The sequence below is a fragment of the Eschrichtius robustus genome, chromosome 5, assembly GCF_028021215.1.
Source record: "Eschrichtius robustus isolate mEscRob2 chromosome 5, mEscRob2.pri, whole genome shotgun sequence".
In the NCBI taxonomy this organism is placed as follows: domain Eukaryota; kingdom Metazoa; phylum Chordata; class Mammalia; order Artiodactyla; family Eschrichtiidae; genus Eschrichtius; species Eschrichtius robustus.
The window spans coordinates 876,036-898,418 of NC_090828.1; the positions used below are offsets into that span (position 1 = coordinate 876,036).

The 22,383-nt window shown below is 63.1% G+C and overlaps 1 protein-coding gene across 1 annotated transcript in view; it reads right to left on the reverse strand.

Annotated features, from left to right (window-relative positions):
• The window catches only part of CROCC2 (ciliary rootlet coiled-coil, rootletin family member 2), a 65,202-nt gene extending 43,097 nt beyond the window's left edge, over nt 1-22,105 (reverse strand). The window contains 15 exon segments of the mRNA XM_068545403.1: nt 3,040-3,240; nt 3,426-3,572; nt 3,999-4,143; nt 4,590-4,681; nt 4,683-4,755; nt 6,493-6,689; nt 6,941-7,129; nt 7,449-7,545; nt 8,733-8,930; nt 9,493-9,596; nt 14,279-14,444; nt 16,707-16,813; nt 18,932-19,041; nt 19,992-20,142; nt 21,929-22,105. Of these exon segments, the coding sequence (XP_068401504.1) occupies nt 3,040-3,240; nt 3,426-3,572; nt 3,999-4,143; nt 4,590-4,681; nt 4,683-4,755; nt 6,493-6,689; nt 6,941-7,129; nt 7,449-7,545; nt 8,733-8,930; nt 9,493-9,596; nt 14,279-14,444; nt 16,707-16,813; nt 18,932-19,041; nt 19,992-20,142; nt 21,929-22,105 (2,154 nt within the window).
• Between the last annotated feature and the right edge of the window lie 278 nt (nt 22,106-22,383).

The following is a 22,383-nucleotide window of genomic DNA, read 5'->3' on the forward strand; positions in this document are numbered from 1 at the left end:
AGGTATGCAAGGTTGTTTTAACATTAAAAAATAAACCAATATAATTAGCTGTATTAACAGAATAAGAACGATGACATGATTATCTTAATTCATTCAGGGAACACATTTAACAGAATTCAAAACCCATTCATAATTTTAAAAAAAAATCTCAGCATGCTAGGAATAAAAGAGAGCTTCCTCAATCTGATAAGAGGCATCTATGAAAAGCCTATAGATAACATCACACTTTGTGGTGAAATATTGAATTCTTTCCCCGTGGTTGAGTTTGGTAGAAGGATGGCCACTCTCACTCCTTCTTTTCAATTTTGTTCTGTAGGTCGTTAGCCAGTGAATTAAGAGAAGATGAGCTAAAAGTCACTGAGATCAGAAAGGAAGTAAAACTGTTGTTATTCACAGATAACATGATTGTGTACATGTAAAACCCTGGTGCTTATCAGTGAATTTGTCAAGGTTGCATGATTGAAAGTTAATCTATGAGATTGTATTTCTATATACTAGTAATGGACATAGGAAAATGAAATTAAAACAGCAAGGCACAATATCAAAACTAGGAATTAATTTAATCAAAGATGTGCAAGACCTCTACACTGAAAACTACAAAACACAGCTGAGAGGAATTAAGTAAAGAAAAAAATGGAGAGATATACCATGTTCATGGATGGACAACTAGATACAGTTAAGATGTCCAGTCTTCTCAAATTGATCTATAAATTCAACACAGTCCCAATCAAGGTTCTACCAGGCTTTTTTGGGTATAGAAATTGACAATCTAATTCTAAAATGTATATGAATATGCAAAGGTTTGAGAACAGCCAAACAATCTTGAAAGGAAGGATAAGATGGGAATACTCACATTACTTAATTTCAAGACATTAAAAAGCTACAGTAATGAAGACAGTGCAGTTTTGGTGAAAGGATGAACAAATAGATCAGTTTGCACAGATCAACAATATGATCTGGGCACATATATGCACATGTATGATCAGTTTATTTTCAACAAGTTGCCAAGATAATTCAAGGAGGAAAGGAAAGTCTCTTCAAAAATTGGTGCTGGAACAACTGGATATTAGTATGAAAAATAATGGACTTCAGTTCCTATTTCATACCACACACCTGTGGTTCTCACACCTTAATGTGCACCGGAATCACTGGGAGGGATGATTAAAATCCAGATTTCTGGACCCCACCCACAGAGTTTCAGATTCAGTAGGTTTTGGGATGGCAGCTGAGAATTTGCATTTTAAACAAGTTCTCAAGTGCTACTGATGCGGCTGGTCTGAGGAACACACTTTGAGAACCACTGCTGTACAGAAAAATCAACTTGAAATGGATCATAGACCTAAGAGCTAGATGAAAACAGAGCAGGATATTGTCTCGTCCTTGGGCTAGGCAAAAATTTCTCAGACGGCCCCTAGAAAACACTAACCATAAATTTTTTTAAAACTTGGTAAACTGAATTTTGCCAGAGTTAAACTTTTCTGTCCATCAAAAATACCATTAAGAAAATGTATAGGCGAGTCACAGAAACGTGAGTACATCTGTCTGGCAAAGTACTTTTATCCAAGATATATGAACTCCTATATATCCCTAACCAAAATATGAAAACCCAATAAAAATAGGCAATAGACTTGAATAGATACTTGACAAAATAAGGTATATGAATATTGAATAAGCACATGAAAATGTGCTTAATGCCATTTGTTATCAGAAAATGCCAATTAAAACCACAATGGCATATAACCTCACACACACACAGAATAGCTAAAAAATAAAGACGGACGATGCCAAATGTTGACGCGGCTGAGGAGCAGCTGGAAGCCTCCCACGCTGCTGGTGAGTAAAACGATACAACCACTTTGGAAGACTGCTTGCCAGTTTCTTATAAAGTTCAACACACACCTACCCAGTGACTCCACAATTGCACTCCTATGTATTTACTCAAGAGAAATGAGAATATCCATACGTGACTTGACCACGAATGCTCATAGCAGTCTTGTCCACTCCCAAAATGGAAAGAACCCAGAAGTCCAGCAGTGGGTGAATGGGTAAGCAAATGTGGTTTATCCATATGATGGAATATTACTATGCAGTCAAAAAGAAGGTGCTCTTGATACACCTAAGAACAGGGATGACTCTCAAAGACGTCGTGTTGAGGGAGAGAAGCCGAGCTCAAAAGAGTCTATACCCCATGACTCCATTTACAACAAGGTCTAAAACAGGTCAGGGCAGAGGCCGCCTGGGTGGCCGTGACAGGAGGGAGCCTGCTGGGCTGGTTGGAGACACTTTGCATCCTGATTGTGGTGGTGGCTACACAGGTGCTTACAGCTGTCAAAAACTGTGCACTGGCTGACTGAGTGTAGTCACTCTTTGACTAAAAAAAGAGGAAAAGATGACCCCAAAAAGGATAGGACAGAGTCTGAGAAACAGAAAGAGGCTGGACTGAGTCCCAGAGGTGACGGACCATGAAGTCTGAATGCCACTGGGGGCCGGAGACGCTGCAGAGACAGGGTTTCCATGTGGACCGACAAGGCTGGTGTCAGGAGAATGCAAAGGTGCTGCAGTGTCTCGTCCCGGGGAGTCTGACCTCCTCCATGGAAGATCCACGTCAGCAGATTTGGGAATGGACGCAGGAATGCATGAGCGAGTGAGTGATTGGGCAGCTCTTTTGTGCGGATGTGGTCCAGGAAGGAGAGAAACAAGACAATGGAGGAGCAGTGAAGCCTTTCCCCCCGAGTGTGTGAGCATCAGTGGGCCCGAGGCCTTCAACCCTCTGACCAGGGGAGAACCCAGCCCCCGGATGTTGGGGACAGGCCTGATGTAAACGTCCTTCTTTGTGTGTCCCTCCCCCGTTCCCCACCTCCCAGCACTGGGAGGGCGGCTTCGAATCAGCCATGTCAGGCAGCATTGCAGTTAGAAAGCGCTGGTGCTGACATCCTGAAGCGGCGTGACTTCCAAATGTGCCGTGTGCCCGGCCACCCCAGAGGCAGCGGTGGCCCTGCTGGGTGGGGCTGGGAGCCCGGAGCCCCGCAGACCCCTCACCTGGCCCACCTGCTCCTGCAGCTGGGCCCGCTCGTGCCGGAGCCGGGCCGCCTGCCCCTCCAGCCCCTCCAGCCCCTCCTCCAGGTGATCGCAGGCCTCCTGCAGGCCCCTCCGCGCGGCCCGCACGAGCTCCAGCTGCTGCTCTGCCCGCGCCAGCTGTTCTCGGGCACCTGCCCGCTCTTGGGTCAGCACCCGCTCCAGCTGCCGCCAGAGGGCAGGGAGGGGTCCATGGGCAGGCCCCGCCCCCACCCCCTCAGCCCCCAAGTCCAGGAGGGGTGAAGATGGGTGAAAGGAGGGCCTGAGCTCGGGGAGCAGGGCGGGGACTCACAGCCGCGCTGGGGAAGCGAGGCTCAGGCCAGGCCGGTCCCCCTGGGCCCTCGTCTCACCTGCAGGACCAGGTGGCTCAGGGAGCCCTTGTCGCGAGTCAGCCCCTCCATCAGGGCAGCCATCTCAGCCAGGGAGCGCCTCTGCTCCACCCCCTCCGCCTTGAGCTGGCTCACCAGCAGTTCCAGGTCGGTCTTGCTGGACTCGGCCTAGGGTGGGGCGGGGGGGCAGAGGGCACCCCAGCAGGGAAGCCAGGGAGGGACTTTCAGGTTCATGGGCAGAGCTTCCCCTGGGCAGCGCTATTAGTGCCGGGGAGGGAGTGAGCCCCGCATCACGGAGGTGTGCGAGCCGGAGCTCTGGGTGGGGCCTGGTGGAAGGGGGCCCACAGTGGTGAGGCCTCTGGGGTAGATGGTGGCCCCCGGGTACCAGGCTGCAGCCGGGAGAGGTGACAGGGCGACCGAGGGAGGGGGCACCCTGAGGGAAGGTGTGCCCAGCACTCAGGGAAGGTGGGCCGCTGCCCACTGGCCAGCGACCGAGGAGGCCACCGCTGAGTTTGGGGGCTTGGGGACGGCCTGAGGGCCCAGGCAGCAGGGAGGGAGGTGAGCGGCCGCTGGAGAGAGGAGCGGAGGGCGTACCCGGGCCAGGGCGCTGCGCAGACCCTCCCCCTCGCTCTCCAGGACGTCCCTCTGCAGCCGCGCTGCGTTCAGCACCTCCTGGACCGACACCAGCTCCTTCTTGAGCCCCGAGACCTTCTCCTCCAGCAGCTCCAGGCGCCCTTGACTGAGACCCGGAAACCAGAAGGCAGAGGGCGCTAGGTCGCCTCAGGGCAAGATGGGGGCCCAGCAGGCAGGGCAGCTCCCTCCAAGCCCAGGGGCCCCAGAGGAGCGTGGCTCGCCCCGCAGGCCAGGAACTGCTGAGCCGTTCCTGGCTGGGGGTGGCATTGTCAGTGGAGACCTGGCCGACACGCCTGGGTGGGAGCGCGTGCGCACACGCTGGGGCACCCATCTCGGCTGGGCCCAGGGTGGCGGGTTTGCCCCGGGGGTGGCGCTGGGCCGGACTTGGAGGGGGTGTCTGGGTGGCGGTGGAGGCCGGCCGGTGGGGGGGGGGCCTGCTGTCTCGCTAGGCACCCTGACCCCTGAGATGAGGCTGGTGAAGGAGAGGTCCCATGAGCAGGTGAGGACGCCGGGGCCCAGAGGGGACAGGACAGCCCGCTGGTGGCCGGCCGCCTGCTCTCCAGCTCCCTCCGGCCCTGCTTGCCCTGCCTCACCAGCTCCTCCTTCTGGCCCGCCCCCCGCGGGAGGTTCCCGGCCTCCGGACTCTGCTGCCCCGTGGCGGGAAGCATCCACCTTGCCCCCCAGCTCCTCCACCACCTCCTCCAGAGCGGCCTTCTCTCTGGGAGCAGGGGAGGAGAAGCTGGGGGGTCCCGGGCGTGCAGCCGGGGAGGGCAGCCGAGGGACCCTCACCGGGCGCATTCGAGCCTCGGCCGAGTACTGGGAGGGTAGACAGGGCGGGGGCCGTGGAGGCCACTCGGGGCTCAGGGACGAGTGGGGAGGGGCGAGAAGACCCAGCGGCTCGGCCCCTGGCTGGCCTGTCCCCTGGGGCGGCCACCTGCGGGCTTGCCTGTCTCCTGGTGGCCCTGTGGGGGTCCCTAAAGCCCTGGAGGGCCTTGCGCCTGGGGCGTCCCTGCCCTCGGCCTCCGCACCTGTAGGCTAAGCTCCACCAGTCCTGCAGAGCCCAGCGGGGAGGAGGGGGCGCCGGCCCGACGGGAACCCCACGGCTCCAGGTCTGCCTGTGCTGCTCACCTCCCCTGACGGCCGACCCTTGTCAAAGCTGTGCTCGCCGCTGACCGCCCCCCCGGCCAGGTCCCCTCTGCCGGTCACCCACCAGCCAGAGCTGCAGTCTCAGCAGCTCTCCCCCGGCCGTGCTCTGAAGCACCGAGTCCTGAGGCCCCATTTCCCAAATGTCCCTGGGATTCAGCCCCTCCTCCCCTGGTGCTGAGGGGCCACTCCAGCCTGCCCCTCCACCCCGCCCCCAGGACGCTGCGGCCAGCCCAGCCCTGCCAAAGCCACGGCTGTGAGGGCGGTGCCCCTGCCAACGGCTCCCCCGCGGCCCCCCGTGACCTCTGCTCCTTGGGGTGGTGAGGTGGCCCCGCCTGCCTTACTTTGTGTCCCACTTCTGCTCCTGTCTCCTCCTGGCAAGTCCCTTCCCGCCTCCTGGGGCCCCTCCCTGGCTCCTCCGCTCCCGGGCCCCTGTGCCAGGCTGAACCCACCTGCTCCCATCTCTTTGCCCATCTCCCGTGCATTTTTCAGGAGCGGGACTGGGGTTAATTTATTCTTTGGAGCGCCTGTCTCAGACCCGGGTGAACTGCCAGGACACCCAGAGAAGGGGCAACCCCGAGGGACCTGCGGTCCCAGCCCCCCGGGTGAGCGAGGGGACGCACAGGAGGTGGTCCTGGCTGCCCCTGCACTGCTCCCTCTTGCAGGAAGCCTTCCTGGGCCGCCAGCCCACTCCGCGCCCCATCTCCCGGCTCAGGCAGTGTGTGGATTTGGGAAGGTCCACCGAGCCTCTCACTCAGGACTATAAATCCTGGGGGATTCCCTTTCCATGTCCTTCACCCCCACCAGCCCCTGGGCAGTAAGACGTGAACGGAAGAATCCAGACAGCCTCACGGCCGACCGCACCACGGAACACCAGATCCGCAGGACATGCCAGGAAGGCACGCGGGGCCACCCCAGTGGATGGGGCGGGAGTTGGGGTTTTCTGGACCACCTGTGAAGGCTGGGTAAGACCCCCGGAGGAGTCCTGGCAGCCAGCGGGGAGGTGGGAGAGAGCACAGCCTGCTCCCAGGAGGGGAGTGTGGAAATGGGCCGGGCAGCCGGGAGCCTGGGATGCAGGCCAAGGGGCAGGCACGTGCTCAGCCTGGGCTTTGGGAAGGTGAGTCCTGGGGAGACACAGCCCAGACGGGCGCAGCCGAGGGAAGAGGGGGTGTGCTCAGTGCAGGCAGAGGCTGGGGGGTGAAGGGGCGAGGAGGCAGCCTTCGGGCCGGGAGGACTTCCAGTCCGGGAGATGGCCCTCGCTTCTCCTGCGGGGGACATCGTGGAGCAGGTGAGCCCGGCCCGCCAGCCTCACCTTCCCGGGAGCTCGCTGGACTCCCGGCAGCGCTGCGCCCCCAGCTTGCCCAGGAGGTCCTGGTGCCCCCGGGCCTGCTCCTGCCCCCGCTCCTGCAGGAGCCTCCGCGAGGCCCGCAGCTCCCGCTGGCTCTCGGACAGCTGCTCGTGGAGCCCGGCGGCCGCTGCCTCGGAGGACTCCAGCCGCCGGCGCAGCTCCTGCCCGCGAGAGGGAGCGTGGCGTGAGCCCCGCGGCCTGGCCAGGCCTTCGACCACAGAAGCCAGCGGGGCTCCCGACTGCCCGAGAAAGGATGCGCTTCAGACCGGAGACCCTCCCCGGGGTGTGGGGTTCAGGGGCAGGCGCCTGGTGGGACACAGGCCGGCCCTGTAGCTGCCCTTCTCAGCCTGGTGGGCTTTGAGGCTCTGCTCCGGCGGGGATGGGGCACAGCGTTGCCTCTGTGGCCGCCCACCTGCTCCCGCTGCCGCCGCCTCTCAATGGCCACCTGCACAGCCCGCAGCGCAGGGTCCAGGGCGGCCGGGGAGCAGGCCCGTGGGGGCGACGCAGCCCGTGGGGGGCTCCTCGGTTGGCCCTGCGCCTCCTGGCCTTCAGTGCTGCCACTCCAGGCTGGCTCCGGGCACCCCGCGTCTGCCTGCGCCACCTCCAGGGCGCAGAAAGGAAGGGGTGGAGGGGAGAGAGCTCAGGGCTGAGGTCGGACAGGTCCCTCCAGACCGTCTTACAGGCCAGCTCGAGCCACCAGGACCCTGCAGCCCCTCGCTGCTCCACGCGGGAAGGACCCGAGACGGGCCCGCACCTTTGCGATGCTGTCCAAGGTGAGCTGCAGGGCTTCGACCTCAGCCCTCAAGCCTCCCGGGGCCGGCAGGCCTCCACTGCGATGGGACTCCTGCTGGCGGGGGGAGGCTGCTCAGGGGGGCCCGGATACCCCCACCACGAGCCACCCCTCTCCCAGTGCCACGCACCAGCTCCTGAACCTCCGTTCTGAGGGAGGCGATGGTCTTCTCCTTGTCCGTGTTCTGCTCTGTGAGCTTCCCCACCAGCAACGTCTGCTCCCAGAGTCTGGAGGGAAGTCGGGGTGGGGTCGTCAGTGCAGAGAACGGAGCCCGGGGTGCCGGCGGGCCCTGGAACCCCCCGGCCCCGTCTTCCTCCTCCTGGGGTGCGGCCTGCCTGCTGGCTTCGGCCACCCCTGCCTGCGTGGGCCTTAGTCCCACTCCAGTCAGACACCTCTCTTCTGCTCTAGAACCTGCAGTGGCTCCCGCTGTCTCAGGGTAAAGCGCAGAGCCCGAGGGCAGCACTCAAGGCCCCCGCCCTGACCCTGACTCAGCTCTCTAGCCCCACAGCGTGGCTTCCCAAGGCCCTGCTCTGTCCTTGGGGTGCGGCAGGTGCCGCGCTCACCTCTGGGCTTTTGTCCCGGCCGGTCCCTCTGCCTGGAACTCCTCTGCCACCGTAAGTCTAATGGTGGTATCGTCTTTCCTTCCCAGGAACTGCCTTCTTCTCAAAGACCCCTGGTTGGCCCCCAGCACCCGGGCCTCCCTTTCCGTGGGCCCAGATCACTCGGCTCAGGCCCCGGGCGCTGAACCCTCGGGCTGTGCTGGACCGCCCGTACCCCCGGGCCCGCCGTGGCTCTCCTCCAGGCCGGCTGGGGTGTGTGGGACTCAGCTGGCCCCGAGGGCGTTTGTGACCACGTGAGCCCCAGGTCCCTGGAACAGAGGCCCGTGGCAGCGCTGGGAGCTGCCTCCTGTTTCCTGCAGAAGCTGTCCTCACGTGACCTTAGAGCGCCACACGTGAGTTCCGTGTCCAGAACCTCCCACGATAACTGGGACTGGACCCCGGCCCCTCTGGGGGCCCTCAGAACAAGCGCCCACCCCTGGCAGGATATGCTTTTAGGCCTGAAAATTCCACTTCTGGAAGCAGCCACGGGGAAGCGGTCCGAGTGCACCCAGGGCAGTGTTCACAGGGACGCACCCAGGGCGGTGTTCACAGGGACGCGTCCAGTCTCAGGGCGCTAGCTCTGCCTCCAGGGGGTGGTGGGTAAGGAGGTCTGGGCCCGCCTGCCTTTGCGATGAGATGGCATTTATGAGCCGTGTGCGGCATCAGGGGAAGTGCCCCGGTGTCAGGGTGTGGGGTGAAATCAGGAGTTACAACTGCACGTGAGCGAAGTCCCAGACCCGCGGCCGCTGGGCAGATGGGCGGGTGCAGCGACCAGCCCCCGCCCCCGCCCCCCACCCCTGACCTCCTGCACCCACCTGGCCTGGAGTGCCACCTTCTCGGCGTCCCAGCGGCCCTGCAGCTGCAGCATCTCCCGCACCTTGTCCTGCAGCTGCTGCTTCAGGGCACTGGCTGGGCGGCTGGCCGTCAGCCGCAGGTTGGAGCCGAGGTTCAGGCAGGCCGTGTGCAGGCGCTGGGCTGTCCTGGCCGCGTCTGCTCGCATGTCAGCGAGGCCCCTGGGAGACAAGGGCGGCACTCGGCTGAGCCCCGGGCTGTCTCGGGCTCGGCCTGGAGGCTCCACGCTGGGTGGCAGAGGCCGGGTCTGGTGATAGGCCTGCGGCAGACCCCTCCCGCGCCATCCTCAGGAGAGGCCCCGCCGGGTGGCATCTCAGCGGGGCAGGGGTGAGCAGGGGCTGGGCCAGGCCGGACAGGACAGGCTGTCCTCCTTGAGCAGCACTTCCACCCTCTGAGCCTCAAGGGCCCGGGGTAGACCGTGCGAGGTTCCCGGCAAGGGTCGGAGGGAAGCCAGAGTCCATGCGTGTGGAACCGCCCCCTCGCGCTGCATCTCCCTAGCTGGCCTGCCTCTCCTCTCTCCCCTGCACCCTTGCCTGCCTCACTCTGTCCATCCGTCCATCTCCTCCACGGCCCACCTCTCCTGCCGTCTCCACCACTCCCATCGGGCCACCCGTGGGAGGAGCGTGGCGGGCCCGATGCCTGGGCCCGGCATCAGGTGCCCTTCTCCCTGACCCTGATGGAGCCCACGCCTGGCTCTGGGTGGGCAGGGTGGCTGGCACGCACCTCTCAGTGGCCGCACGCAGCTCAGCCAGGTGTCCACGGAGGGCGGTGACCTGTCTCTGCAGGAGGAGGACATCCTGGTGCCCCCCCGCGCGAGTACGCTGGGTCTGAAAGCAAGAGGCTTGCGTCCACTGCAGGCGGAGGCCAGGCGCTGAGGGGTGAGGGGAGCCCTGCAGCCCCATTCACCCGCCCCACAATCTGCTCCTCCGGCTCCAGGGGGGCAGAGAGCAGACCCTCATCGCTACCCTCCTGCATGCAGCCCCTACCCCACTGGCTTACCTTCCTGAGCAATGCAACTCACCCCCCTCCCCGGGGGGCAGTGCTTTGCTCCCCCCGCCAGAGGACCTGGGGAGATGACCACTCCCAGCTCCAGAACCAGGACCCACTCAGCCTGGTCCCCCCATGGGGCCGTGGGCAGCACTCAGCTCCCGCCCTCCAGCTGGGGGGTGGGGAGAACGACACAAGGAAACAGGCCTTTCCTTCTCCTCCAGGACCTAGAGAGCAGCGCTTACTCTCGGAGTGCTCCTAGGACGTCCCGAGTGGGGCCTGGCCCTTCAAGGTGGCAGGGAGGCAGGAGCCTCTGCCAGTAGGAGCCCATGCAGTGGTAGGGGTGGGGAAGCCACCCTGAGAACAGGCAGAGTGAACGAGGTTGTAAGGTGCAGTGGGAGCCCACTGCTGGGCTGTGAACGGGGAGGGGACGGGCTGGAGAGCTGGGGGCAGGAGTGGGATGGAGTCACGTGCGGTCAGTGGCGCCAGCCTTGCAGGGAACTAAGCCGAAGCCCAGAAGGTCCTGAATCTCCCCACCACCTTCCCAGGCCCTGCACTGGGCTGTGTCCTGAACACTGACCTCCAGGGACCCCCGGAGGGCTCACCACCACGCCCAGTGCTCCCACGGCCCCTCCTGCCTGTTACAGCCCTGCCTGCGGCTTTTCAATGTTGCTTCAAACAAAGAAAGTGCTTTCACGTGCTGCTGGTCCTCCAGCTCAGGACCCACACGCTCACCTGCCACTTCATGAAGGCTTCGCCGATCGCCCTCCCCGGAGCCCCCATCTGAGGGGCCCCCCATCGAGCCCAGTAACACTGTGCTGTGTACCTTGGGTAGGGAACGCCCTTTGCGCCTGGTGCCAGAGCCTTGTGTATACTTGCACCCCACCCCCCGACTGTGATCATCGAAGAGCAGCGATTAGACATCCCTCCTGCTAACATGGAAGAGCGGACACCTGCCCCGCCTGCCCGCTAAGACAGCGGCATACATGAGATTCCGGACTTTACATCTTCTTGAATGCAAGGCTGGGCGGCCGGTATGGTAAGGGACACGCAAGCCAGGAACCAGTAAACTCAGGGACTCGAGAGGGACTTGCCAAACGTAACTTGAACATGTTTCCTTGACCACAGGGGCTCTGGGGACAGAGAGGAAAGTTTAAGGTCCACCCAAGGGGGAATCTGCTCACACGTGGAAGGGATCCCCCAAGCCGCACTCCAAGTAAGGTGTGCTAGAGACGGGCGAATCAGCACGCATGCGTGCACATGCACCTGCCTGCAGGGCGCTGTCAGGAGGTGCCGTGGACGGTGAACCAGCACACGCACACACACACATGCACACACACACGCGCACGCACACACACACACACCTGCCTGCAGGGCACTGTAAGGAGGTGCCGTGGACGGTGAACCAGTACACACACACACACACACACACACACGCGCACCTGCCTGCAGGGCGCTGTCAGGAGGTGCCGTGGACGGTGAACCAGCACATGCACACACACACATGCACACACACACCTGCCTGCGGGGCGCTGTAAGGAGGTGCCGTGGATGGTGAACCAGCACACACACACACACATGCACACACACACGCGCACGCACACACACACACACCTGCCTGCAGGGCGCTGTCAGGAGGTGCCGTGGACGGTGAACCAGCATGCACACACACACATGCACACACACACCTGCCTGCAGGGCGCTGTCAGGAGGTGCCGTGGACGGTGAACCAGCACACACACACACACATGCACACACACACGCGCACGCACACACACACACACCTGCCTGCAGGGCGCTGTCAGGAGGTGCCGTGGACGGTGAACCAGCACACACACACACACACATGCACACACACACCTGCCTGCAGGGCGCTGTAAGGAGGTGCCGTGGACGGTGAACCAGCACACACACACACACACACACACGCGCATGCACACACACCTGCCTGCGGGGCGCTGTAAGGAGGTGCCGTGGACGGTGAACCAGCACACACACACACACACACGCGCGCGTGCACACACACCTGCCTGCAGGGCGCTGTAAGGAGGTGCCGTGGACGGTGAACCAGTGCACACACATGCACACATGCACACACACACCTGCCTGCAGGGCGCTGTAAAGAGGTGCCGTGTCCCCCACAATTCACATGTTGAAACCTAATCCCCAATGTGATGGTATTTGGAGGCGGGGCTTTCCGGTTCTACCTTCAGGATTGGTGTTAGTGTCCTTATAAAAGAGGCCCCACGAGGGTCCAGTCCCTTCTGCCATGTGAGCTTATAACCAGAAGGTATCGTTCTGTGATCCAGGAAGCGGTCTTCACCAGCAGCTGAAGGGCCTGGCACTTTGATCTTGGACTTCCAGGCTCCAGAGCTGTGAGAAATAAATGTTTGTGGACAAGCCCCCAGGCTGGGGTACTTCTGCTACAGCGGCCTGGAGGGACCAAGACAGCAAGGAAAAAATCTCCCTGTGGTTTTGGAACCACAAGTTAGCCTTGGTGCCGTTTTCAGCCTGGATTCACAAAACCTGGGTGGTTTAAAAAAAATAATAAAGCTGAAAATTTACTTCAGTGTGGCCCAAAGGTCGTCAGAGCCCCTAAGAAACTGTCCTAAGCAAATGACAATCCTTTCTGGAACATACCACATTCATTCCAGGTTTCAAAGAATTTTCAGAGTCCCAAGGATAACACGCAGCTCTTAGTTAAAAAATTTTTTTCAAAAACCACCAAAGACACAAGGAAACACAGCACCATGACCAAGACCTAGCAGAAACAATAGACTTACACCTTGAAGAAGTTCAGATATTAGAACATCAGACACAGACTACAAAATAACTGTTTTCTAATATGCATCAATAAACACACGAGAGGCTTGAAAATACCAGTTAAGAGTAAGATATCTGGAAAATATCCTGAATAAAAGTCAGAATTTTTAAAGATGAAAAATACAACGTTTAGAATTTAAGCCTAATAGGCAGGTTTAACAGAGGTTGGACACCAGAAGAGAAAATTGATGACCAGGAGGGTAGATTTGAAAAAGTTATCTACCACATAGACCAGGGGGATAGAAGGAAGGAAAGTCTGGGAGGTTAAGAAGCGTGGGAGGGAGCACGGGGATGGGTAAGGTCCACAGGGCGGGAGAGAGCAGGGGAGAGAGGGGCTTGGGTGACACTGAAGGAGGTAACGGCTGCTTTCCAAGGACAAGGGAAGAACAGCATCCTGATGAGTCCTAAGCAGGATAAACAAAAAGAAACCTGCACGTCTTCGGCGCAGCACAGGAAGCCGGCAGAATGCAAAGTCACAGCAAGAGCAAGCGCTCATAGTGGCCAGAGCAAGAAGACGATGCCAGCAGACAGAGGAAGGGTGTCTTTAAGGCGCTGACAGGAAGAGCCGCCAGCCAGCAAGAGTCGTTTTCAAGGCCAAGGGGGAATAAAGGCCCTCGATAAACCAGTGCCAAACTGGACCCGAGGCCCGTCTCCAGGGCATTTGTTTCCCTAGCGGCCAAGGCGGGGGCGTGATGTGTCTCCCATGTCTCCCCAACCCCACGCAGGAGCCTGGCCATCGACGACCACCCTGTGATGACAAACGCATTCCCTCTTGCCACCCCTGATGCCCTCCTGTCCCCGTGCAGGGGTGGCTGCAGCAGGAGGGGCCACCCAGCTTCTGATCGGAACAGCTGTCCAGCAGGAGGGGCTCTGTCCGCACAGCGGGGTTGGGCCTCCCGCTCTGCCCGATCCGCGTGGGAAGTGCCGACACGGCCCCTCTGAGATGGGCTTGTCCGAGGGACACCTGTGCAGGGTCAGCCTGAGGCCCAGGCACCCGGGGCCCAGCTCGGCCTCTGCTCCTGCCACGTCTGGGGAGAAATCCTGCCCATGGGGCCCGCGGCAGACGATAGGAGGTCCGTGGGGACATCCAGGGACGATTGGAGCAGAGGTCGCAAGCCCAGCGGGGAAGATGTGGGCAGGCAGAGGCGTGGGGTGACCCTCAAGTATGTCCCCTACCTCAAGCTGGACGTCCTGCCGCAGTGACACCCCGGGGATGGTCAACACAGCATCTCCCCCCAGCAAGGCTGAGGCCTGGAGCCCTGTGCCCTGACCCCGCGCCCCAGGGCTGCAGGTTTCAGAGGAGGCTGCGTGGGCCCTGCTGGTCTGGCCAGGGAGTGGGGGGCCGTGGTGTGGCCCAGGCTCCTGAGTCTGACCACGAGTCGGGCCTGTGAGGCTCTTCTCGCTAGAGCAGGGCGGCCACGCCAGAGCCAGGGCTCGGCCCTCACTCTACTTCCCAAGCCCAGCCAGGGGGTCCTTCTCTCAAAGCAGGGGTCTTCCCACGCGGTATCCCCCACCCCGCAGGCTAATGTGGCCAAGCCGAGTGGGGGACATGGTGTGGCAGGAGGCCTGGGGCCGTGCCCCCAGGAGGGGCCATGGCGGAAGCCAGCTCACCCTTTCCCGGTTCCTGCCACCCACCCCGACCCCGGCCACGGGCACCAGACCAGGCATCCCCCTGCCCACGGGCGAGAGCCGGGAGCACCTCTCTCTGGGTCCAGCGCTGCCTCTCGTGCAGCTCCAGCTCAGCCCGCAGACGGAGCACGCTGCCCGTCGTCCCGGCCAGCTCCTCGGCCAGTCTGTCGTTGGCCTTCTTCATGTGTCCCAGCTGTTCCCGCAGGAGGGTGTTCACCTGGGAGAGGCCGGTGCTCCTGGACAGGCGGGGACGGAGCGGCGTGGCCATGGGCGGGCGGCCTCTCCTTACGGACGTGCTCAGACAGCCAGGCCCCGAACCTCCTGGGCCCAGACGACCCCAGCTCGACTGTGCAGCCCCCAGACTGCCCCTAAGAGGCGATGCCCACCTGCAGCGGTGCTCAGTGGCCCCGCAAACGGGGGCCAGCCTCTGGGTGCCACCCCGGCACGCCCCTCCTGCCCTGACTCGCTTGCTCTCCCCACCTCCTCCTCCTCTGAGCCCCCCCGGCTCCGCCGCACAGCTGTGGCTGGCTCCTCACTCCAGGGTGTGGAGGTGGGGACCCCGAGACCAGCAAGACAGTTAGGGAGCCTGGCCGAGGGTACCAGGGCTGGGAGGGTACCCTGCCGGGCAGCGCGGGGGGAGAGGGAGTCAGGCCTGCCCGTGGAGGGGGCAGCCCCTCTGTGACCATGGGGGTCTCTCTCCACCCAGGGCAGGCCTGCACATGGCTGCAGTTGGGGACCCCAAGCCCACTGGAGCCTGCACCCCCCGGCTAGCTGTGAGGCCACAGGGACTTCCCCTGCTCCTCTCTGCTCTGTGGGCATCAGCTCCTCTCTGCTTATTTACCCACACCCTCCACCCCGCTTCTCCAAAATGGGTTTTCAAAATGCTTCTCAGCACTTTTCTTCCTTTTCCAGAGTCCCTGAGGATGAACCAAGTCCGGGAAGTCTTCCACAAATGGCTTAACCTCCTCCAGGTCTGGAGACGGAGCTGGCCATGGAGTGGAGGCTCAGCCCTCCCGCTGGCCTCCCTGCAGGGAACGTGGAGAGATGCCCTTCCCTTCCGGGGCCGTGTCCTGGGGCTTGGGGCTACCTCCGGGGGACTGGGGTTTGACACACACTTAACCAACGGTGCGCAAGTGAGCCCGATAGTGAAATCAGAGTGGCTTGAAGCCAAAGAGGCCTGGGAGTCAGGGCCAGAGTGTGAAGAAGAGTGGGACTGAGGGGAGAACCCCCGGACCCCCAGGATTGGCAAGGCCAGCCGAGGGCCATGAGCAGCTCAGGCGACCTGCCTGTAGTACAGGCCAGAGCCCCAGACTCAGCAGGTGTCGGGGGCCTGGGGGTGACACATGAGGGAGCAGAGGGCCAGGGAGGTCCCGTGACCTGTGGGACCTGCACTCTTGCCTGAGGACCTGGGCGTGGTCGTCCTCCCCGTGCTCCTCCTCCCCATGCTCCTCCTCCCCATGCTCCTCCTCCCCAAGCTCCTCCTCCTCCCCGAGCTCCTCCTCCTCCCTGTGCTCCTCCTCCCCGTGTTCCTCCTCCTCCCCGAGCTCCTCCTCCTCCCCGTGCTCCTCCTCCCCGTGTTCCTCCTCCTCCTCGTGCTCCTCCTCCTCCCCGAGCTCCTCCTCTCCGTGCTCCTCCCCGAGCTCCTCCTCCCCGTGCTCCTCCTCCTCCCCGTGCTCCTCCTCCCCGTGTTCCTCCTCCCCCCCGAGCTCCTCCTCCCCGTGCTCCTCCTCCTCCCCGTGCTCCTCCTCCCCGTGTTCCTCCTCCTCCCCGAGCTCCTCCTCCTCCCCGAGCTCCTCCTCCTCCCCGTGCACCTCCTCCTCCCCGTGCTCCTCCTCCCCGTGCCCCGCCTCCTCCCCGAGCTCCTCCTCCCCCCGTGCCCCTCCTCCTCCCCGTGCTCCTCCTCCCCGAGATCCTCCTCCCCCCGTGCCCCTCCTCCTCCCCGTGCTCCTCCTCCCCGTGCTCCTCCTCCTCCCCATGCTCCTCCTCCCCGAGCTCCTCCTCCTCCCCGTGCTCCTCCTCCCCGAGCTCCTCCTCCCCGTGCTCCTCCTCCTCCCCATGCTCCTCCTCCCCGAGCTCCTCCTCCTCCCCGTGCTCCTCCTCCCCGAGCTCCTCCTCCCTGAGCTCCTCCTCCTCCCTGTGCTCCTCCTCCCCAAGCTCCTCCTCCTCCCCGTGCTCCTCCTCCTCCCCGTGCTGCTCCTCCTCCCCGTGCTCCTCCTCCCCGAGCTCCTCCTCCTCCCCGTGCACCTCCTCCTCCCCGTGCTGCTCCTCCTCCCCATGCTCCTCCTCCCCGTGCACCTCCTCCTCCCCGTGCACCTCCTCCTCCCCGTGCTCCTCCTCCTTCCCGTGCTCCTCCTTCCCGTGCTCCTCCTCCCCGTGCTGCTCTGCCCTGGAGTCACCTGGGAAGAGATGCCAACAGCCCTGCAGCACAGTGCCATCCACTGCCTTGTGGTGACGGCTGAGCTCCCTGCACCCCCACCGCCCTGCCTGCCCGGCCTCACCTCTGCTCGGCAGCCTCTAGCCGGCCGAGGGCCTCCTCCAGGTTGACGCTGTGCTCCCGCTCTGACCTCCGCAGCCGAGCCTCAGTGGCCTCCAGCCGGGCCTGCAGCTGGAGAGGGGCATTGACCCACCTGGCTGGACACTTCCAAGCCCAGCGGGCTGGGCAGCTTTGGCACAAAACCCTCCCAGGGACGGGTGAGAGGGCTCCCCTGGGGTCCCTAGTTGGGGGGGGCCAGGCTGCGATAAGGGCTGGGGTCGAGCTGGGTCTGCTAAGACGGGTCAGGCAGGCAGCCATCCGTGCCATGGCCCTGTGCCATGTGCCCACGGCCGGTGGAGGGGTTGCCCAGGCTCTGGTCCAGCCACATAAGGGGCAGGACGGCCGAGATGCAGAGCAGGCCTGGGGTCACCCCCATGGGAGTGAGTGAGCGTGGGGTCCCACCCCTGCAGCTGCTCTCCTGCCTGCGCTCGACCCTCTGTCTGCTCCCAGCCCCTCATCCAGCGGGTGGGTGGGGACCACACCCCCAGTAAGTGGGCCTGGCAGGGAGGGGAGCCCCCCAAATTGGGCCAGGCCAGCCCCCGAGCCTGCTGGAGCCTGAGCAGACGGGGACCCGGGGCTCTGAGGGGAAAAGGCAGTGTTGGGGGCCCCGACCCGAGGAGGCCGGCTGGTGGGGGGCTGAGGCAGGAAGGTCAGGAGAGCTGAAGGGCACCCCTGTGGCACGACATGGGGCCTGAGTACAGGGAGGTGAGTGGCCCCCACAGCTACCAGTGGGATTGGAGAGGAGGGGCCGGGGGTCCAGCCCAGCCGAGGGGGCTGGGCGGGGGCTGGGAGTCTAGCCAGGATGGAGGCGCCCACGGAACAGCCACGAGGCCCCCCGCTACCACCATCTGCCCCGCCCACCTGCTTGGGGAACCTGAGGAGGCTGGGCCCCTCTGTGGCCCTCACAAGGGGTGCTGAGCCGCCTGCCGGAGCTGGCGTGGGCCTGTGAGTTCAGAGCTCACTGACTCACGAGGTTTCCTAATCGGCAGCAGGATTTCTGCGGCTTCTATTCCCACAGGCCCTCTTGTTCCCAACATCTCCCCACCCAGTGCTAGGAAGATCCCCGCCCCCGCCCCCGCCCCACGCAGGGCCCAGGGAGGGCGGGAGACATCGCCGCAGTGCTCCTGGTCCCGCCTGGGATGAGGAGGGCCTTCCCAGTCCTGCCCGGGGGTGGGGCTGGTGATGAGAACAGGTGTGACAGTTCGGGGTGGGGGCAGAGAGCCCCTCCCTCTGTGGGGCTGGTGACACCGCCTATCCCAGGAAGCCCTCGGAACCCTGGAGGAGACGAGGCTGACCCAGGGCCCTCAGGCGTTCGGCACTGGTCACTGGTCATGCCGGAGAAAGACCTGAGTCAGGTCTCAGCCCCAACAATGGCAGCGTGGCCCTGGGCAACTCGGACTAGCTCTGAGCCTCAGTTTCCTCATCTGGAAAGTGGGGTCATCTGCCCTGCCACGTAGACCAGGGGGACTCTGCAGACACAGGGGCTCCCAGTGCCCCACACTGTGGGCCGGGCACCCCAGCCCAGTCCTGCCTCAGAAGCCATCATGTCTTGGGGTGGCAGACATGGGACAGAGGCTCTGGCCTAGCAAGTTTTGTCACCTTTCTGCCTCAGTTTCCCCATCTGTCCACAGGGAGGCCCTCCCAGCCCCACAGGTCGTGACCAAACGGCCTCTTGCTGCAGCCAGTCACCCTGGAGGGCACCGCGGCTGCCCAGGGCACTGAGGACAGAGGACCAGGGGCCGAGGGTGTGTCTGGGGTCCGTCCACCCTCGACTGTCGGGGGTGGGGGCTGGGCGCGGGGCCAGTTCCTCGGCAGGCCCCCAGACGGTTCCTTTGGGCTCCCCCCCTCCTCCCCTGGGCAGTTGCTGCCACGTGCTCACGCGGGGCTGGATGCTGGGGCCGAAGGGTCAGGACTGCCCCAGCCACCCCCAGGGCTTCTGGCAGGTGGGGCACAAGTCAGTGCCTAAGCTGGGGGGGAGTCCTGGGGGACCCTGGGGCCGGGGCGACCCGGGCGCCTGTCCCGCTCTCACCGGTCCACTCCAGCCTCAGCTTCTCTAGCCACCGTCCAGGGTCTGGCTGTGCCGTGGCCGACCACTGTCATTCCACGTCCTGAGACTCGCTGACGGATCCACCGGTCACCCCGGGCCAGGCTGCCACCCTCCGGCTGCCATGCGTCCCTGCGCACACTCACCTGCTCGCTGACCGCGCGGTACCTGCCGGCCAGCTCGTCCCGCTCGGCCCCCGCCTGGGCCAGCAGCTCCTCCTGCACGTGGGCCGAGGCGGCTCGCGGCTCCCGCACCCCTGCAGGCGCAGCAGCAGGTCAGCCTGTGGCCAGGCCAGCCCCCAGCCCCCAGCCCCCAGCCCGGCTCCCTGTCCCCGCTGCCGGCCTGCCGATCTGCCAATCTGCCGGGACTGACCCGGGGGACCCCGATCTGGGGCCGCACCTCAGCCCCGGGCCGCCCTTCCTCTCCTGTCAGTGGACGTCACGTTTCACCCCGGGACAGACCCATGCCCAGGGCGAGCCCCAAACCAGTTACAGCGGAGTGTGCGGGGTGGCCTGGACGCTGGGGATCCCACACCCCCATCAGGCAGTGAGAACTGCTGACTCAGGGTAACCAGATCTCATCCCCAAGAAGTAAGTTGCTGTTCTAACCACACAGTGGGCTTTCTTTTTCCTTAGCACACGCAGTGAGGTCCCCAGTTCCTCTAGGAGGCTGGAGAGCCCCTTATTTCAGAAAGGGGTCTCGGGGCCCCCGCACGAGGGGGTCGGGGCACACTCTGGGGCCAGGCTGCCCTACTGGCTGGGTGGCCTCGGTGCAGGGACCCAGCCGCGCACGCAGCCGTGACAGGCAGCGAGAGGGCACCGCGAGGGGGCCCGGGCGCTGGGGGAGCAGAGCTCTTGCGGGCAGGGGCTGCCCAGCATCCACGCTTCCTGAGTGTCAACCTTTAGGATTTCACTCATCTAACGAAAAATGAACATAGATGAAATCAAGGCTGGTGGGCACAAATGTGTGACAAACCAATGCAGGGCTAGGTGGGCACGGTCCCTGTGGCCTAGTGGTGAGCGCGCTGTGGGGATCGGCTTCTGAGCCCCGTGGACGATGCCGTGGGAAGGTGTGGTTCTCGCCCTAGCACAGGGGAAGATGATGGGCCGGGAGGGGCCAGCCCGCTCAGGGGACAGGGAGGGGCTTGGCTCCCTAAAGCTAGACTCTGACTGACGGCTCTGCAGCTCCCCCGGTGCCCCCCCTCACCTTGGGGCGGCTCCTCGCCCAGGCTGCCAGCCACAATCTCACGGATGCGGGCAGGCACGGGGATGGGTGAGGCCCGCCAGCCTCCCCCACGCACGGTCAGCGCCCGGTCTTCTCTGCTGGCCACGGGGCTCAGGACGGTGTCCTCCAGCCTCTGAAAAACACCCGCTCAGAGATGCCTGGGGCAGTCCCTGGACAGATGCCAGAGCCCCACGTGAACCCACTGGAGTTAGTGGGGGCTGCCACGGGGCTCCCATACGGTGGCAAAGTGCCCTGGAGAGGACTGGGCGAGGCTGAGGTCACCCAAGGCCCGTGCCTTGGTTTCCCCACCTTTTAAGGTGGGAGTGCGCCCTGCCCATCCTGGCGCTGCTCTGAGCACAGGTGAGGAAAGAAGAGCTGGTCCAGAGAACTCCTAGCCTAGGGCACCACCTCGCTCCACCCTTCAGCCCTGCTCCGCCTCTGCGGGGGCTGCACTGACCATCGTGGTGGACCTCTCCGGGGACGCTGGGAGGCAGGCTCTTGCCTCTGGCCCTCCTGGAGCAGGCAGCCTCCCAGTTTTCACAGTGGGGTTGGCAGGGAGGGGCCTGAACCCCACCCAGCCGGCCCAGAACCCCACGGCAGGAGGGGCTGACAACAGTAGAGGGAAACTGGTAGAAGGTCCACCCACACACCCCCTTTAGGACAAGGCCAGCCATGTGGGGCTTCCCCGTCCACTGGGAGGGGCACGCGTGGGCCCTGGGACGGGGCAGGGTGGGAGCCGAGGGAGGGGCAGTGGGAGGTTCGTGGGGACGGCCCTCCTTCCTAGCCGTCTAGAGCAGCTGACCGGCTGTGGAAGAGGCCCGAATAGGCCTGGACGTGGGTAGGAGACCCTGGGTCCTGGGTACCCAGAGATTGGTCTTGGGGTCTTGGGCTCGAGCTGGCACTTTGCCTCGGCCCTGGGCATTCTTGGCTCCACGAGGATGGCACACCTGGCGGAGGGCCTGGGCTGCCCTCCAGAGCCCAGGGCCGGGGCGGGGCCTTTGTCGCCAGGTCTATCGTGGTGCTGACCGTGGGGGGAACTTGTGAACGCTCCAGGCCGAGGCAGCCAATTCTAAACCAGCATGAACATCTGGACGTGAGAGGGTAACGAGGCAAGATGGCCCAGGAGTCAGGACAGTCCACAGCTGCCCACCGGCCCTGCTGCATTTGCGACATGTTTTCAGGCAGTGAGTGAAAATAGTAGAGGGTAACCAGATGCTTCCCAGGGGGTACTGGAGATGGATGTCCCCTCCAGTGACTCTCTAGGGCAACAAACCAGGGTCCTCCCATCACCCCCGAAGGTCCCAGACTTCTCAAACTCACCACCATGTGCCCAGCCCCTCCCCACCCCTGGCTTCCCAAGACCCCCCACCCCGAGACTCCCCAGATCTGCATCCCAGCCCAGGGCCCTGGCGAGTGACCACCACACAGCCTCCTACCTGCCTGTCCTCCTCTGACCCTCCCAGCTCTCCCTGAAGACCCTCTCGAGGCCTAGACCCCTCCACCTGGCTCTGACCCTCAGGCCTGGGCTGGTAGGGATGGAGGGCTTCCTGGGTGCACCCCTGCTCCCCCCACCCCACGGCCCTGGTACAATCTCAGCCCGTCCCCTCCTCCTGAGACCCCAGCCTGGTCTCTTCCGCTCACGTCTGGCTGGACACAAGGCCTGCCCCTCCGTCAGCACCAGAGTGGCCAGGGCCACCCCGAGACCCGGTCTCTTGCATGACACCTGGTGAAGCCACGTTCCCATCCCAACAGGAGCTCGGTGCTGGGCAGACACTGAGCAAACTCTCGGGACTGAATTCCACTGCCCCCCACGGGGAGTGAGAGCCCTGGCCCTGGTTCACCTGGACCCCAGTCCTCCTTCACCTGCGTGTAGGAGTTTGAGTCCCCTGGGAGGTCTTGGGGCGGCACCTCGACCACACTCCCCCTGGGGGACCCCCCTCAGCATGACTTTGGGTGGGCGGTGAGCAGCCTCCCTTGAGGGGTGGGGCGGAGGTGCCCGCTGCCCCTTCTGGGCAGAGCCGGGAAGGGGGCGCCAAGACCACCAGGGCCCCTCCTGTCCTCAGGGGAGGAAAGGTCGCTGGCAGGGGCTCAGCCATCGTCCGCCCTGAACCCTCTTTGCACTCAGGGAAACTGAGGCCCAACGGGGAGGCGAGAGCCACCTGAGGCCCGCGGGACTGTCAAGTCCAGGAAGCCTCCTCCTAGGCCAGGAAGGCCCCTGCCCCTCCGCCCTCCACACCACCCTCCCCGCTCCCCTGGGCGTCCGCGGCGCCACCCGCTAACGGGAAAGCAGCAGCGGCACAAACTTGACTCATTCCTAACATTTACAGAGGGTCACTTATTAGCCGAGACGTCCCAAGAGGAGCTGGGGGCGTAA